Here is a 16,989-nt window from a genome sequence, read left to right on the forward strand (position 1 = left end):
TCGCACAGCAATGGTATATACCCATATTGAGCTCACAATTAATATGGGCATGGATATCAGCTAGAACTGCGCATGGATTACGTACAAAGAGAGCACACAAATTAGTAGTATATCACGTCTGCCATGCCCATTCTATGTGGTGTGTCCCAGAATAGAGACAAGATCAATAGTTTTTTAAATATTACTAAATAGGAGTAGGAGTATGGCTTTCCTGACTGGGTAAGAACAAAGGCATTCCATATTTCATGATTATATTACTTTAATCTTTAATGTTCTCAATTTGCAACATTTATTTCAGATTAGGATTAAAAATCTAAATGATTCAGTCATTTTCGTGATTTTCATTTATTAAGACTTAGCCCTTTTCATACAACCATTTTAGTGCACAAAGCCTGCTGGTATGACACAGCATTTTTTAAACGTATGTGTTTCTGCCACTTCGTTATAAAGTGCATAGTGCAATGCTTTTAATATCCTTTCTGCTCAGCTCACGTATCTGTCTGTGTGTGTTAAGAGAAAGAATTTTGGAAATCTTTTCATGTTTGCAGTCAGAAAAAATTAAATACAGTTTATGAGTCCTATGCATACTCTAGCTGGGCCCTTATCAGTACATCTTTAGCTTTCCCTTTATCATTTGCATTGCTATTTATGATTTTAATAGCAACCTTTATAAAATACATATTGTGCTGCAAAGTCTGGACTACAGTGGCAGGGTGGCTTCTCCAATAACCCTGAAGGTCATTCATCTGTATTATACCCCCACTGTTACACAATTTGTAAATATGACGGAGAAATCTTATTTGATACTTTTCATATAGTAACAGAATTATAAAGCCATCTGCATAATGTCTGCTCTGATTAAATCTTAAGGCAGGTTGTGCTTCTACAGCATCTTTCTCTGCATCTGCAGCTTGCCCTTGAAAGGCTGTTCTCTACTGCAGCACAGCAAACTCAAGCATGAAAAGTGGCTGGAAATGTTCCAGTGGTCCTTTAAGTCCCCTCCCCCTATGTATTCTGCTCTCACCCACCCTATCTTCAACCTCCTCCTCCCCAGCCCACTATCCCAAGTAGATGTACCATCCTAATCCATATCATTAATATTTTAGAGCTGGATTCTGGTGGTCATTGGCTAGACTGCAGTGCACCAGTTTAATAAGAAGCTGCTTGAAGCTCAGCAAACTATCACACTGTCACCACCCTCCAAAGGATCAGTGCATCGCCTTAAGTGTGACGCAGACGAAGTTGAGAGCCCCCAAGTTTGTGCTGCATCAAAAACAAACCAACATGGATGTGTTTAAGAAAGGTTTTTCTATGGCTAAAGAAGGTGTGGTTGCTGCAGCAGAGAAAACCAAGCAGGGTGTGACAGAAGCTGCAGAAAAAACCAAGGAGGGGGTCATGTATGTAGGTGAGTACACAGTTGCTAGTTTCAGTCTGAATTACACAGGGACATTGTGCAGTAAGTTATCATTTATTTGCCAAAATGCTTCCCACACAGCAAAGCTTCCCATTTAGATGCTGCCAAGAACTGCCCAGAGTTCACAGGTGGAAAAATACTGCAAGATGTGCTTCTTGCCCTTTTTTAGGGAGTATCCTAATTATGTGCACTAACATGCCCCTGTTTGCTGCAACAGAAAATGATCAGCCTGAAAATCCTTCCTCTTTTAGTTTTACTTTGCAAAACTAGTCAGTGATTCACACCATCCACAATAAGCTATCATTCCAGCTGTGATGCAACTGCCTGTCAGTCACTGTATGAATGGAAAGCATATGTATCCGAGCTGATCCAATGTGAATCAACATTTCTGCTTTAACAAAGATGGGCAAATTGCACACTTATTAGTACTTGCAGGAAAATGTCATTCCTAAAATAAACTGCACAAAAAAATCCTAGTAAAACTGCACTTTCTACAGAAAGTCTGAAATGTTAATTTCTCTTTTTCTAATTATTTAAACTACAAGCTGCTCCAGTATATATCTATTCTTGTGGTGTGAAGCAGTGACATGTGGTGTGAAGTGATTGTTAGGATATCCTGTGTGAGGATTTCATTTAATTAGAACTCTCCTGCCCTTTTCCAAATAATGACTTGCCACTTACCAACAGCAAAAAATACATACTGCATGTATCATTAGCTTAAGAATGAGCCTTTCTTCTTGCTTAGGCAGTTCATTCATGTGACAATATGTTCGTTAAGATCAAATGCCTTTTAATAAATGCAGCAGTATGCCCTAATTTATGGGAACCATATTTATAGTTACACGTTAGCATTTAGAATATGTCAGGCCCCCCCAAGTATTAAGAACACTTTTATATCATTTGGTGATTTACTGACTGCAGTGGCCGAGATAGAACTGCAAAAAATAAAATCATGCAAGAATACATTGAAAAAGAAAAGCAAATCCATACTAACATAATGTAGTAGCTAAGGCTGAAAAAGGCAAACATCCACTATGTTCATTCCTTCAGTCTAATCATTCCTATTTCAAAACAAAATTGTGAAAAAGCAGCAAATCTTCATGTAATGGGGCCCTTAATGATTAATCAGGAACTATCCATAGTGCTGAGGTTTTGGCATCTGTGCCAATCCAAAATACAGACGTTTACAAAGTTAGCTTTGCTTGGATACAGAATGTAAAAGTATTTTACTTTTTTAATAACAAAATAGATGTCTGTTTTTATTTGTTTGTCTGTCATTCTAAGCACTAAGCATGTTTAAAGTGTTATTTGGCAAGAATTTCTGGATTTTTTTCTACGGGAAGACAAAAAATGAAAATTGCAAACCAGGCAGACAGATCTCATAACGCAACAGTAACCCAAATGACAAACAATAATACTTAAATTGGGGATTTTGAACAAACATATTTTCCTGCAGTGAAGATCTGTGCATAATCCGTATTGGGTGGGGCAGGTGGCAGATAATGGCTTTCCAGTATTTATCTGGGTGTGTCAGTTTGAGCTGCAGTAGCACCCCTTTATATTTTTCTCTCCTACATTTATTCAGTTTCCACCATAATCAATACCTAACCATACCTGAATACACTTAATAAATATAAATGGCAATGACCATTTTCAAAACTGCTGAACAAACCAACCAACCAAAAATTAGGGTTCATTGTACCAGAACCTGCCAATATAACATACATGCTGTATTGTAGTTTTTTTCCATTCTCTGAAATCGATTTCAGGTACTTTTAGTCTGTAGAAGTAGAAGCCCATACTGTAACCTTGATGATGCGGCTAAATCTGTAGTCATTGGGTTTTTCCATGAATGCAATGGATCTTGAATTATACAAATTGACCACTAAGGGGCCATTCTCCAAAATGGCCCTAATTTATAAAGACTCCTTTACTATTTGTAGACCTATAGATAGGTTGTGGATCATATGGAACTTGTGTGTAAACACAATGATATTCTCTCTCTCCCCTAAAAGCAAGTTCCCCATCTGTTGCTGCAAACAGAGTCAATAAATGTCTGACTCGGGATGCTTGGTAATGAAACCATAGGATGGAGGCAGATTAGGAGCCATGTATTTTTACAGGGGCATGGGGATGTTATTAAAGTAGGTATATTCTTTAAAAACTTCATGCAAGACAATTTAAGAGACCTTGGGACTCATTTGCCAAGTGAAAGGAACTTATACTCCACCCTCTGTTTGATGCTGCCCTGACCCTTTGAAGAAGTGCTCTCTACATTGGAATTAAGGGGTGGGCATTTGCACCCTTTAGTGCTCTTGCACTTCTGCCCAGGGTTGTCATAAATAACCCTGCTTTTGTACCTAAATAATAAAGGATTGACGGCACTGGTATTGAAGTGCTGTATTTTAAGCCTACTTGTCATGAAACACCACAGTTCCATGACACACGTGGAACACACAGAACTCCACAGTTGCATAACCTCATATTTTACAACAAGGAATACATTATTTATTATAATACACACATTTTAATGTGTCATGTGACAGAAATTACATCACTGATTATAATGGATGACATCACTAAGGACTGTTTGTAAGGATATAATTTAGAGGATTTTCATGGCTCTTGTGTGAATGTATGATGTATCCATGTTGTTGTTGGAGTTCTATGACCTGTATTAAAGTACTTGGTCTTCATCCTTGTGCCTTTATATGGCATGGAACTCCTCTGTGACTTATAATATTCTTAAATTTTATAACAGGTGGTACAGTATTCACTATATTTCTAATATTATAATATATATATATATTCATATGTAATGCACAAGAGCCATGAATATCCTGTGAATTATATCCTTATAAACAGTGCTTAGTGATGTTTTTAGTTATATTCTGTGCTTAGTGAATTTCAGTCACAGTCACATGAGTTGTGTATTGTAATAAATAATGTACCCCCATTGTAAAAGATGAGGATATTAGAAGTCAATATAAAAGGATTCAGCCTTAGGTATTGTGCTTTTATATGGTCATGGAACTCCTCAGTAACTATCCTTATATTTTACAAAAAGGGTTTCCTTATTTGCTATATAATATACAAAAGACATGAATAACCTATATAATATAGAATTATAAATGGTGAGAAATGATGTCATCAGTTATGATGGGTACTTAGAGATATCATGTGTCACATTAATATTGGCCACATGTCTTTATAGGGTCTTTTAATTTCTCCAATATCATTCTATATATTTATAATTTCTCCAATATCATTATATATATATATTGGATTTCCTCTCTTTATGTCCATTCACAAGATCCTAAATATATGCATATACATTTGCCAAAAGCTCAGAAAGTGATCAAATAAAGACATCAAAACAATATATATTTTTTAAGTTGTATAATACAGGTATGGAATCCCTTATCCGAAAACCCATTATCCAGAAAGCTCCAAATTACAGAAAGCCTGTCTCCCATAGACTCCATTTTTATCAAATAATACACAATTTTAAAACTGATTCGCTTTTTCTCTGTAGTAATAAAACACTACCATATATTTGATCCCAACTAAGATATAAATAATCCTTATTGGATGCAAAACAATCCTATTGGGTTTAATTAATATTTTATTGATTTTTTAGTAGACTTAAGGTATGGTGATCCAAATTAAAGAAAGACCCCTTATCTGGAATCCCCTTGGTCCCGAGCATTCTGGATAACGGGTCCTATGCCTGTAATACAAATATAATAAAAAATATGTTGCCAGTTTATGTTACCTTTAACACCAGCTAACTGGTGCATTTAAAGTCTTTGATAAATATGCCCCTAAGAGATTTGAGATCCTGCACAATTCTATGTTCAATTACTGCAACATGTGCTTGCACACTGGGTCCCAGCTGGGCCTTTGGCCTGCCAGGACTGTTGGAATTGGTCATTTAGTAGAGACTGTGTTCCTTCTGGTTTGATGCTCACTCCCTTATCCCTCTTTATTGTAGTTTATTTATTCTTGAAATAGGTTCCATTATACTTCTTCCATGTACAATATATCTTGTAGGTATATTAATTTTAAGAACAGGGGATGTGGATATCACAGAAGTGCCCCAGTAGATGATTTAAATGTATTTCAATATTGATTTTCTTTAAAGAACAAATCAATTTGTTCCCGGTATTGTGCAATATGCAGTCAAACAAGATGGATCATGACAGCATTAATGTCCATTCGCCAGAGAGTGCTGCAGTGAACTCTGGGTGTGGCTTTCATGTCCTAATGCAATAAATTATCTCTACGGTACACCCTAGTGTAATGCTAATTATTCTGGGAATTGGAATCTGCACAGGGGAAATGGCTTATGGGGCGTGCTTGCCAGTGGATAGAAACTACACATACTATTTGCAAAATTCTCTGGAAAATTATGCCAACTGTTCTTTGTAGGTCAAATCTTACTATTCTTTTTTACACAGACCACATGTAATTTGTATATTGGCCGACCATATCTCTATTTTAAAGTCATTATATACCACTGCTGAGAGTTTTGTACGAAAATATTGTCCTTTAAAGTCAATAGGACTAATTTCATGACATGAAGGAAATATAAGCAGTTACAATGTTCCTCTAACTGCTGGTAGGTATAATGTCCCCATAATCATTTGGGGAAACATGAACCCCGAGGTACCAGGACCACATAGCAGTTGCTTATCCTATTGTTTTGTCCCTAATGTATGATGCAAGGTTTTCAGGCCTAGACCTCCAATACTTTATCCAATGCCCTGGATATTTCCATCTTTTGTTTTAGAATCTATTAATGTTTTCTAGCTGCTGGCTGCTTCAAAAAAGGTGCATTGTAATCTTCTGTATTGCTGCAGGTTCCATTTTGAATTTATATCTCTGGTGTTGCATCTGTACCCCAGGTCCCTCGGGAACCTAACAACACTTCTCTAGTACAGTATAATATGTATGTGTTATATTTCTTCTAGATTTTCTTCTCTGTAGGAGAGAGTAATTGTTCAGTCAGCAGGGTTAAAAGGTGGGATTTGGCCTTGTTGGCCTCGGTTATAGGTAGGGTTGACACCTTACGACTGAAAGAAACCTGGGCAAGGGCAGGCAGTGACACCACAGGGCGAATGACAATGGAGGCATTGTCGATGACATCAGGGGTGGGGTTGTGATGTGGCCAATTGTCTTTGCCCAACCAAAAAGATTTTTACTGAGGGTTGTTAGTTGAGGATTTTTTTTTACAAAAGTATGGTTATTTTGCACCAAAAAAACTTCACTAAAGATAGGCTGTAGTGTCCAGCCAGGAGATGGATGTGCAGCCAGGTAATCAACACCAGAAAAGAGTGATGAGCCATTTCCAGATAAGATAATTTTTTCACATCAGATATTTTAAACAGGCTAAAGTTGTTGTTCATGACTCTAGTATCATTACAAATTATCATAAGGGGTATTTCAGGGCCCCAGAGGCAGCCTTTTCTAATGCTGCTCCCCCCTCACCTTGCCATGCTCAGAAAATCAGCATCGGAGCATGTAGAGGGTGAAATACGTTACTATTGTGCTGTCTGCACTGAAAGAGCCAACGTTTCAACCTAATTACCAGAATTTTTGCTCCTAAAGTTACTAGAAGTGTTTTTTTGACCACCCTTGGTAACCCTGATTATCATTCTGAAAAATCAAAATACCTTTCAGTCAGATCCTCACAGATGAACCAAATCTAACAAGCCATTCATTGGTTGACACTATTCAAAACAAATTCCTTGGTGTGTAGTGGCTTAAGTTTAGCCACATATCTGAACTTCTGATGAAAGATACCTTACATTCTTCAACCATCAAAAGAGACACTAGCAAATAGTACATACATTTACTGTACTTTGTCACCCCTCATTTACTTTCACTACCAGCTATTAACGCTAACAATTTTTCCTAATCTGCATTGGAAGAGAAAACAGTGGAAAATCATTATTTTGTGACAAACAAAACGTGCCATCAACAAGCAGATCTTAACTGATCCATGGTGCCTTTTTTGTATTGAAAGCCATTTCTAGTAATAGCTGTCTCAATTAATTAATCTAAAGGACAATATTTCCTTTCCTATTTACTCAGTATCTTAACATCACCCTCTATTAACAGCATTACATAATTAATTAAGCAAAGAAGGAACAGTATGCTAACAAGACATAGGGGCATAATAAAAGGTGCTACAGGTCTAATCACCTATAGAAACCAATCTGCAGGTAGAATTTACTGGTCAGTTGTTTAAAGGGGTAGTTTACCCTCTTGTTCAACATTGTTTTAGTCATGAAAAATTATAGATTAGGTTAAAAGTAAATATTGCGATTCCCAGTGCATAGACAATCCCCCTGCCTAATGGATTTCTGCTAACAAACAGTACAGCACAGGGGGTAGGGAGAGGTTGTATACTGGGAATCTAATTATCTTCCTTGCGAGGACAAAGCATGGAGTAGCTTCATTTTCTTCCCTGCTTAGCTTACGAAATAACAAAAAAAATATATATTTTTTGTAACCTATTCTTCAAACGAATGGGGTTTAGGGTTTAAAAAACATGTTAACTGCTAGGGTTTAGGGTTTCATAGAATTCTGCTTAACTTCCTTTTTAAACATTACAATAAAATAAATCAAATATGACTTGTTGCTGTCTTGTACTGTAGCAAAAAGGAAGAAAGTAAGTGATAAAATGATATTTTGGACTTAGTTAGACCCCTATACTTGTATTTCATCAGGTATATAATATATAATCTACATTATATTCAGATTTTTAAATGAATGTTATTTGTGGCACCCATAATAAATCAGCTTTACGTAATCAGCCATTAAAATAGTATTATGTGTGAGACATCTCATCTTTGATGATAGGTCTTGGCATTAAAACAAGGGTGTGCACTATTATGAAACTAGACATGTTTGTCAGGTTTAAAATAAGCCTGTGCCGCTCCTCCAGAAATTTCAGCCAACACCTCCAATTAGATGCAAATTACTAGTGAGATCTGGTTCTACAAGAATTTCCTAACAGCGATGACAACGTCTGCCATTTTCTTTTGCAGGAGCAAAAACTAAAGAGGGCGTTGTACACAGCGTGAGTACAGGTAAGAAACCAGGGCCTGTGGAAGAATTTTGTGTTTCAAAGATGAAATTAGAAGCCTCTGTTTGTGAACTAAAGTATTGCAAATAAAAGAAAATATTCTGCTCTAAAAACTAATAACAAGAAGACACGGTACAATTATCCATTATACTTGTTACGATATTTAGAGGCTTTGTGAAGGAAACATCCCTTAAATACAAGTACAAATAATACAAATATACAAATAACTGAACTGTTTGGAGTTAATATGATCATACAGTGTCTAGTAGTTATTTAAGCAAAAGCCATACATCAATTAACGGGTGATAAGCAATGACATTTGCATATCCCTGGAGCAACTCATAAACATAGAGAGGCCTACATGGTGGTGGCACAGCCCACCAATGCTTCAGCTGCTATTCTGTCATGTTGTGTGTTAGTGGCAGACTCTATTTTACCTTGTTGGAGACATACAACACCACAGTTTATGCATGGACAGCTCAGAGTTGCTTAACTGTTGTGTGCCCAACACATGGTAGATTCTACCACCCTCCTTTTCACCATGCACCTTTCAAAGGGGTGAACAGGAGAGCGCCATAACAATATCATTTTACAAATTGGGATACTTAAATAAATGTCCCAGGATATGAGTACGAGTAAAACTTTAGCTGATATTTATGTGCCACATCAAAAGCAATGCATCCTGGGGGTTGTTCTACCATCCACAGGATGTTTAGCATAAATGCTGTTTCCGTATAAAAACATAAAAGCAATAAGGGAAGCCCGTATTAGCCAAAACATAATTTGTAAGGAAATATAATCCTGTCTAGGAAGGAAGCCACTGTGAAAACATTGACTCCTTTCTTGGCTTTTATTGTCATTTGCAGTTGCTGAAAAAACCAAAGAACAGGCCAATGTGGTCGGCGGAGCTGTGGTCTCTGGAGTAAATCAGGTAGCTTCAAAGACTGTAGAAGGCACAGAGAACATCGTAGGCACTACTGGTTTAGTAAAAAAGGTATGCTATTGTACTTTTTCTCCTTACCTTTCTTTGGGGGGGGGGGGGGTAGAAGATAAACAAAAGCATGAGAAAAAAAAACAAAAGAAAGTGGCTCTATTTCATGGTAAAAGGGGGCAATATTCTGTATGAAGTGAATCAAATTGGTATTTGTGGAATTACAACCCCCATTTTCATCCTTTCTGGCAACTGAGTTGGGAACAGAGGAAAGGGGATTCTCCAAAAGAAATGCATTTCTTAGTTCTTGGAACCCAAAGCACAGCCATACAGTATATATGCATTATATCTCAGTTAAATAATATACCATATAATATTCTGATATAATACATATACATTTAAACATGACATTTCACCACTGAGTTTAAAGAAGGAGGAGGATATGTGTGCAAATATTTGAAGAACTGCCCCCAAGCAATCTCAGGATGCTTTTAGTGTCTTGAAAATACGGCAAGATTTTAGAATATACTATGTTTAAAGTCCAGTGTTCTTTTTAGTACTGAAGTGCTAATTGTGGAACTTGGGTGGCGGGATATGCTGGTTGTTGTAGTTCTTTAATATTAGGTATTTTGAGGTTTCTGTAGACTTTGCATTGGTGTAAGTGGAAGATCAGGAAATAAAACAATATTTATAGTAAACACAAGGTTAATTCCATAAAATCGAGTAGCTTAGGGGTGAAGTGTATTGAGTTTTCTCTGTCACATATTTAGAATAATGCAGTAATGCGTTAATAAAGTAACAAGCATTCTGTAAAAACAATAGGGGTGGAGATATATGATTTCAACAAACAGATACCAAAAAAGAAAATACTGTGGATTTGGCCAAAGCTGCACTATGTAGGTTCTGCCACGAGGTGACAGTATTGCTTCTTTTGAAGTTTGTGAATATTTCCATGAGTTTACTAAGGCAGTTCCATCACAGATACATAATGAGCTTAGTATTGTATTTATATTTTATTTGATGCTGCCCTGATGAAGTGAGACGTCACAGATACACGTGGCAAGTAGATCTGAGATCTTAACATGCTGTAGTTATAGACATGACTGAGAGCAAGAGCAAGCCTGCTTATCAGCTACTTATGCAAAGCATGAATATGATGTGTCTTATAGGGCTCAAGGAGTGTTTTGTTTATACATGAGTCCTTAAATGTTTCACCAATGTTTAACCAATTCAGTATTTCAAATGGTTAGTTCTAAATATTTTTCTTTGCTCCTTTATGATCAGTAATTTTGAACTATATTTTGTAATTTTCTTACAATATCTCTAGCAAAATATGGTTCCACTGGAAGTGGGAAGACACACCAATGCAGAAATATACTGCTATCATTTTAATAGGCTGATGTGTTAATACCACACAAGCACTTTGTACAAGCGTATGAGAATGTAATACAAAACTAAATCTTAATAAAGTTCTCAGAAGAGAGGTTACACAAAACATCCCCTCAGTATATGCATTGTTTAGTCCAAATGTCCATAATTTTACTTTTCCTCATATTGGTGCTCATTTACCTGAGCACTATGTACTGTATATACAGAATATAAATGTCACAATATAACGATGATTAGTCAATAATACAGATTATTAGTGCATGTCAGCTCTGAAACCAGTGCAATTAGTGCCATAATTTATTCAATAAAACTTATTAGTAAAAGTAAAGGAGAATTAACAAGTATTCAGGTTCAAATTAGTAAATGAACAAGTATAAGTTACAATTAGTGATGGTTCCCCTTTGAGAAACACAAATATCTCTTACCATTACTCATGGTACCCTTCAATATATTTAAGCAAAAAGTATATGCTCCGCTATTAGGTACGTGGCCTAGAAACCATACAAAGGTTGTGTTTGGTTCATTGTCAGTTGACACAAGGACAAACAATAATGACAATTTTGTTAAAAAGGAATAATATTACATTTTAGTTCTGAATGATTGTATGCTTACAATATATGTCACTGTTACATAAGGTCGGACTGGGGGGTGCAGGGCCCACCAGGGCTACTGCCCCAGAGGCCCTGCACCTGGGGCCCTGCACCCCCCAGGTTGCCTCTGCCGGCCGCGGCCCCCGCTGGACGTCCTGCTCTGAACGCACGTATGTGAAACACATCAGGGGAGGACATTGGCAGCATGGGGAAGCGGCAACAGGGTCAGGCCTGGGCCCAGTCCGACCCTGCTGTTACACCACATTCCAAAACATTTCTTAAATCTATGATTTTCAAAAATTTTTGTTCTAAGCTCCCCAGTATTTGCTCAGGGCATCTCTTGTCTCAATGGTCACCCTCCATTTTTTACCCAGGAGCCACATTAAAGTAGAAGGAAAGGCTAAGTCACTTGGGGGTGAAAAAATGTGCAGGGGAACCACACAGACAAGAAAGTTCCCAGGGGTTGCCAAATAGAAGTTGTGATTGACTATTTACCCCATATATACTGCAAGCATGCAGTAGGATCTGATTGGCAGTAAACTTGTGACTTTTGTCTCCAAAGCTTTATTTCAAGTTATGAATTTAAAAATAAGTAACTGATTTGAGGCCACATAGAGCAACATTAAAGGGGCAACATGTCACAAGCTACTGGTTGGGGATCACTGCCATAGCTAATAAGGGGGTTACAGATATATGAATGCTTATGTGATATTATGAGTACTTAGAACTGAGTTCCCCAACCTTTCTGCCAAAGGCAGTTTGTTATGAAAGAAAATGTAAATCTAAGCTTTCAATATACATGTAAATGTATTTGAAAGTAATTTGTAAATATTAGTGATGAGTGAAATTTTTCGGCAGGCATGGATTCACTTTGAATTTCTCCATTTCCAATTGGCTGATTGTTTCACGAAATGGGCGCAAAAATTTGCCACTGTAAAATTCACTGTGCGACAAAAAAAAAAGTTGACAATTTTTTGGATGTGCATCATTTTTTGCGTTTCATGAATTTTTTGGAGATGCAAAATGGGACAGATTTGCTCATCACTAGTAAATATATATTTCCTTCTAGGCTTTCTGCTATTCATAATCCATTCTCTCATTGAAACCACTGTCTGGTTGCTACTGTAGATTGAATTGTGGAAGCCATAGAGCTGGTGAAATTTAAGACTGGAGGGCATCATACAGAATAACTAAAATGGAAGCATCATATAACTATAATGCTTATACAAAACATAAGTAGATTGCTATACAGTATCACAATACAACTTACTTTGAACATTAAGAGTGTGGTCACAATGACAAGGGGAGCTCACTCATTTTCATTGAAGCACCTATTTACTTGTATTGATATACATTGATATATGCACTCATATCTTCTTCAATTGGCCCTGAAACGTGTTGCATCATAGTGCCATTAATTAATTACTTGCCTAACTTGCACAAATTGAACAAAAGAAGGTGATGCAACTGATTTGCAAGTGTGATGATTGGGTATATGCCATAAGGAGGTTTGTGATAATTGCTTTGTGATTTGTAATCCAGGTAAGTGAAAGGCTTTTGAATTAATCAACATAAATGTTTTATATTGTATTTTTTCTAAAGTTAAAACCTCTTTTAATGATTTAAAAAAAAAAGTTAAAATTGCAGACCAGGGTCCCTCAGTAGCATTTATTAATGAGTGCAAAGATAGCTTTTATGGAGTAATTTCCATAGACCAAGTTTTGGTTGTATAAAAACCTGATATACTGCCAAACAGAGCCTTCTATAGGCTGCCAGTCAATATAGGAGATACCAAATAGCCAGTCACAGTCCTTATTTGGCATCCCCATGAACTTTTTAAATGCTTGTATTTCTCCCCAACTCTTTTTACATTTAAATGTGGCTCACGGCACAAAAAGGTTGGGGATCCTTGCTCTATAATTTGCAACAGAGGGGGAAAAATTCCTTCCTGACTTCAAGATGGCAAATGGATCAGTTCCTGGATCAACTTGTACTAAGACCTATTTCCCTCACTTGTGAAAAAGCCATCTAACCCCTCCTTAAAGCTATCTAACGTACAACGTATTTTGGGAGAGAATTTCACAACCTCACATCTCTCAATGTTAAAAAGACGCTTTCTGAATATTCATATGGAACCTCCTTTCTTCTATTTGAAATGGATGTCCTTGTGTCTGCTGGAATAAAGTATTAGATAGATTACTAAAATATCCCCTTATATATTAAAATATAGTTATCATATACCTCTTCTCCAGTGCAAAATAATCCCAACTTCACCAGTCTGTCTTCATAACTGAGACTTTCTGTACCCTTTACCAGCTATTTTCCCTTCTCTGGACCATCAGTAATGTCCCATTTGAGCACTGGAGACCAAAACTGCATGGCACATTCTAGATGGGGCCTTACCAGCCAAGTTTATTATCTACAAGGACTCCAAGGACCTTTTCCATTATGGATTTGCCTAGTGCAGTCCCATTAAGGGTTTAAGTCGCTTGCATATTTTTACATCCCTGTTGCATGACCTTACATTTATCCACATTAAATCTCATCTGCCACTTAGCTGCCCAGATTTCCAGTTTGTCAAGACTCTGATGCAAGGATCCCACATCCTGGATGGAATTAATTGGGATGCAGAGTTATGTGTTATCTGCAAACACTGATAAAACTTTGTGTCATCTGCAAACACTGATAAAACACTGATAAAACAAAAACTGATAAAACAACCCTATTGGGTTTAATTAATGTTTAAATAATTCTTTAGCAGTCTTAAGGTATAAAGATCCAAATTGCAGAAAGACCCCTTAATTGAAATCCCCAGGTCCCGAGCTTTCTGTATAACAGGTCCCATACCTACACCTGATTCCAAATGCGATGTTGTGCTCCAAATGAAGGAATGTTGCAAAGTTAACAACTGTTCCATTTCATTGTACTTGTAAACAGGAAGATCTACATCCAGGTCAGCCAGAAGAACCTGCTGCCGAAGAAGAACCTGCAGTGGAGGCTACAGAAAGCACTGAGCAGGTAAAATGTGAAAAAAAGTCGCAAAAAAGTCACAAAACTGCAATTTGTTTTCAAATCATCATAAAAACCTATGTACAAAATCCAAAACCTCTAAAGTTTCACAGCAAAAGACATCTGCCATTGACTTCTACATGATCTCGGCAGATTTTAGCTGGCAAATTGTCAGATTTGGATTTTTAGCCATTTCGATGCATAGTACATCTTGAATTTGTTATTTTCTGTGACATTTAGCCTTAAAAAAATCTGAATTGGAAAAAATAGATCCGACCACTTGTAAATGGCCCCCATAGAGTCCATTTTAAGAAAATAATTTACATTTTTTGAAATAATAGCAACCCTTTTCTCTGTAATATTAAAACAGTACCTTGAATTCGATCCAAACAAAGGTGCATTAATCTCTATTGGTGGCTAAACAATCCTACTGGATATGTTTGAAGTTTATGTGTTTTAGTAGTCGTGAGATATGCTGATCCAAATTTTAGAAATTTGTCTGGGAAAAAGCCAGATCTCAAGCTTTCCTATTAGAGATCCCATGCCATTATTAGGATATCTTCTGAACTTTCCTACTGAACTGTCCTTGCTTGGCTGTTCCCTTGCTGTGAATGGGATTCAGTGCACGTGAAAGTGCCAGTAAGGTCTCTTCATGTATAAATAAGCTGAGGACGAGGAGTCCAAAAAAGGATAACGAATTACAGTTTTCCAGGAGGACAGGTACAGAAAACTGCTTTGTGGGGCAGTTAAACAAGGAAGGCAGCTTTGCGAGGCAGGATATAGCACACATAAATATTTGGTTAGATAAATCAACCCTATTCAGTACATATTTATGAAAATCAGAAATCCCCATTTGACTTGTATCTTTTACTCCCGCTTGTCTTATGACATTCAGTTTCTTTCTTACCTAGTTGTATTACTCTGTTTATTTTCAGGTTGGTGATGGAGAGAATTAACCTTTCACCTTTGTGTGCTGCTGGAAATCTCTAATAAAAACTGGCTAAGGACATAGAAGGGAAGCAATTATTACCACAAGAATACCACAGGCTGAAAGCCACTGACCGCCTGAAATTTTCCTCTTAAATTAACAAATCGATCACTGTATGCATTCATGTCATAATTGTGAATGTAGAGCTTTGTAAAGCAACTGTAGCACCAATCATATGCTTATCCTTTGTTAAATATCCTTCACATCTCCATGTTATTTATTTTACTGAACTTTGTTAGACCATGAAATCTGAATCTGCATGGTTTCACTAATAATTATTTTTACTCTTTCATTTTCTGCCAGTCTTAATTTGCATATGTTTTTATTTGATGGCACCTAATACTGATCTTGAGTGCTGCGTTACTCCATCTGTGAATAGCTCTTTTACTCAAGCACCCTATTGTATCAACTGTTCCACTTTCCTTGTTAAGTTTTGCTTTGGTCACCATGCAGCATTATCTTTATATTCACATTGGCACTATGATCCCTTCTTTAAACTATTTTTTTTGAGCCATACAAATAAAATTTTATTTGAGTATGATATCTGTTTCTCTTGCCATTCTGGACATATTTATATTTGATTCACAATATACACACATATTTATTTAAAATTATAGTCTAGCAATGTATGGTCTTGAAAGACAAATATCTATTTAGATGTTTTTGTATATCTGTTGTATGTCTATCATGTTTTTTTGCAGTTACCTAGCGCCTACTGCAATCTAATTTGCTTGGACGCAGATGCGCCAAATATTTTTAAAGTCTGGTGTTATTTCTGGTGTTCACTGGCATCATTTCTGCCAGCAAGCAACATTTTCCTGTTCTTTCGGCGCAACTTTACTGACGCAGGGTGCTGAGGGAACCCTGGAACTACCTCTTGGCCTGTAGGTGGTGGTTCCTCCAGAGTTTCCTTATGACAATAGACAGAGTAGTGCAGTAGCCCTGTAATTAGCTACATGCTTGAGGTTTTACAGTAGGATGATCCAATCTGTGCATGCTAACTGCTACTGACTAGCGATGAGAGAAACAGACCCTTTTCTGTTGCTGAAAAATTTCCAAGACAACAGTAAAATTAGCCAAATGGCAAAGTTTTGCCAACATATTTTTAAAACTGTACCAGGCAAAAAGTATCCTTATTCCTGCTACTGACCTCTTCACAACAACACTGAGGTTAAGCAGTGACCCTCTTGTTCTTTTGGGAGGCCCCCAAGAAATATAATTTATTTGTATGAACACTGCTACCTAAGCCCATGGTCACTAATAATCAGTGGGCACAATACATAATTAATATTGTATGCTCAAAAGAGCAATACACAATAGATTTCCTAAGGTGTAAGGTCAAAACAGTAAATGAATGCATCAATAAAATTTTTCTCCTAAATAGGCATGATACAAATCAAACGGTAGACGTACCAATAATTAATTGAGGCTCGGGTGTATAGACCCCAGGCCTATCTCTTAGTATCAAGTCCCAATTAGGTATGCAATAAAGAGTTCACAATGTTAAGCCAAAGAAATCAAGATGCTCACCGATGTCCAGTTGTGGTCCGGGTGCGCAGCTGAGAGGAGGATGTT

The 16,989-nt window shown here is 36.9% G+C and overlaps 1 protein-coding gene across 1 annotated transcript; it reads left to right on the forward strand.

Annotated features, from left to right (window-relative positions):
* The first annotated feature begins 1,129 nt into the window (after positions 1-1,129).
* Positions 1,130-15,955, forward strand: sncg (synuclein gamma). The gene is made up of 5 exons (NM_001016102.2): positions 1,130-1,405; positions 8,470-8,511; positions 9,374-9,501; positions 14,355-14,435; positions 15,362-15,955. Exons 1-5 carry the CDS (start codon positions 1,285-1,287, stop codon positions 15,380-15,382), a joined length of 393 nt encoding a protein of 130 aa, NP_001016102.1. The 5' UTR covers positions 1,130-1,284; the 3' UTR covers positions 15,383-15,955.
* The last annotated feature ends 1,034 nt before the right edge of the window (positions 15,956-16,989 follow it).

Source organism: Xenopus tropicalis, chromosome 7 (genome assembly GCF_000004195.4).
Source record: "Xenopus tropicalis strain Nigerian chromosome 7, UCB_Xtro_10.0, whole genome shotgun sequence".
NCBI classification, from domain to species: Eukaryota; Metazoa; Chordata; class Amphibia; order Anura; family Pipidae; genus Xenopus; species Xenopus tropicalis.

Coding starts and splice junctions, on each gene's coding strand:
- sncg (NM_001016102.2), top strand. CDS start 1,285: ATGGATGTGTTTAAGAAAGGTTTTTCTATGGCTAAAGAAGGTGTGGTT. Junction 8,512..9,373: donor TGTACACAGCGTGAGTACAG/GTAAGAAACCAG, acceptor TGTCATTTGCAG/TTGCTGAAAAAACCAAAGAA. Junction 14,436..15,361: donor CTACAGAAAGCACTGAGCAG/GTAAAATGTGAA, acceptor GTTTATTTTCAG/GTTGGTGATGGAGAGAATTA.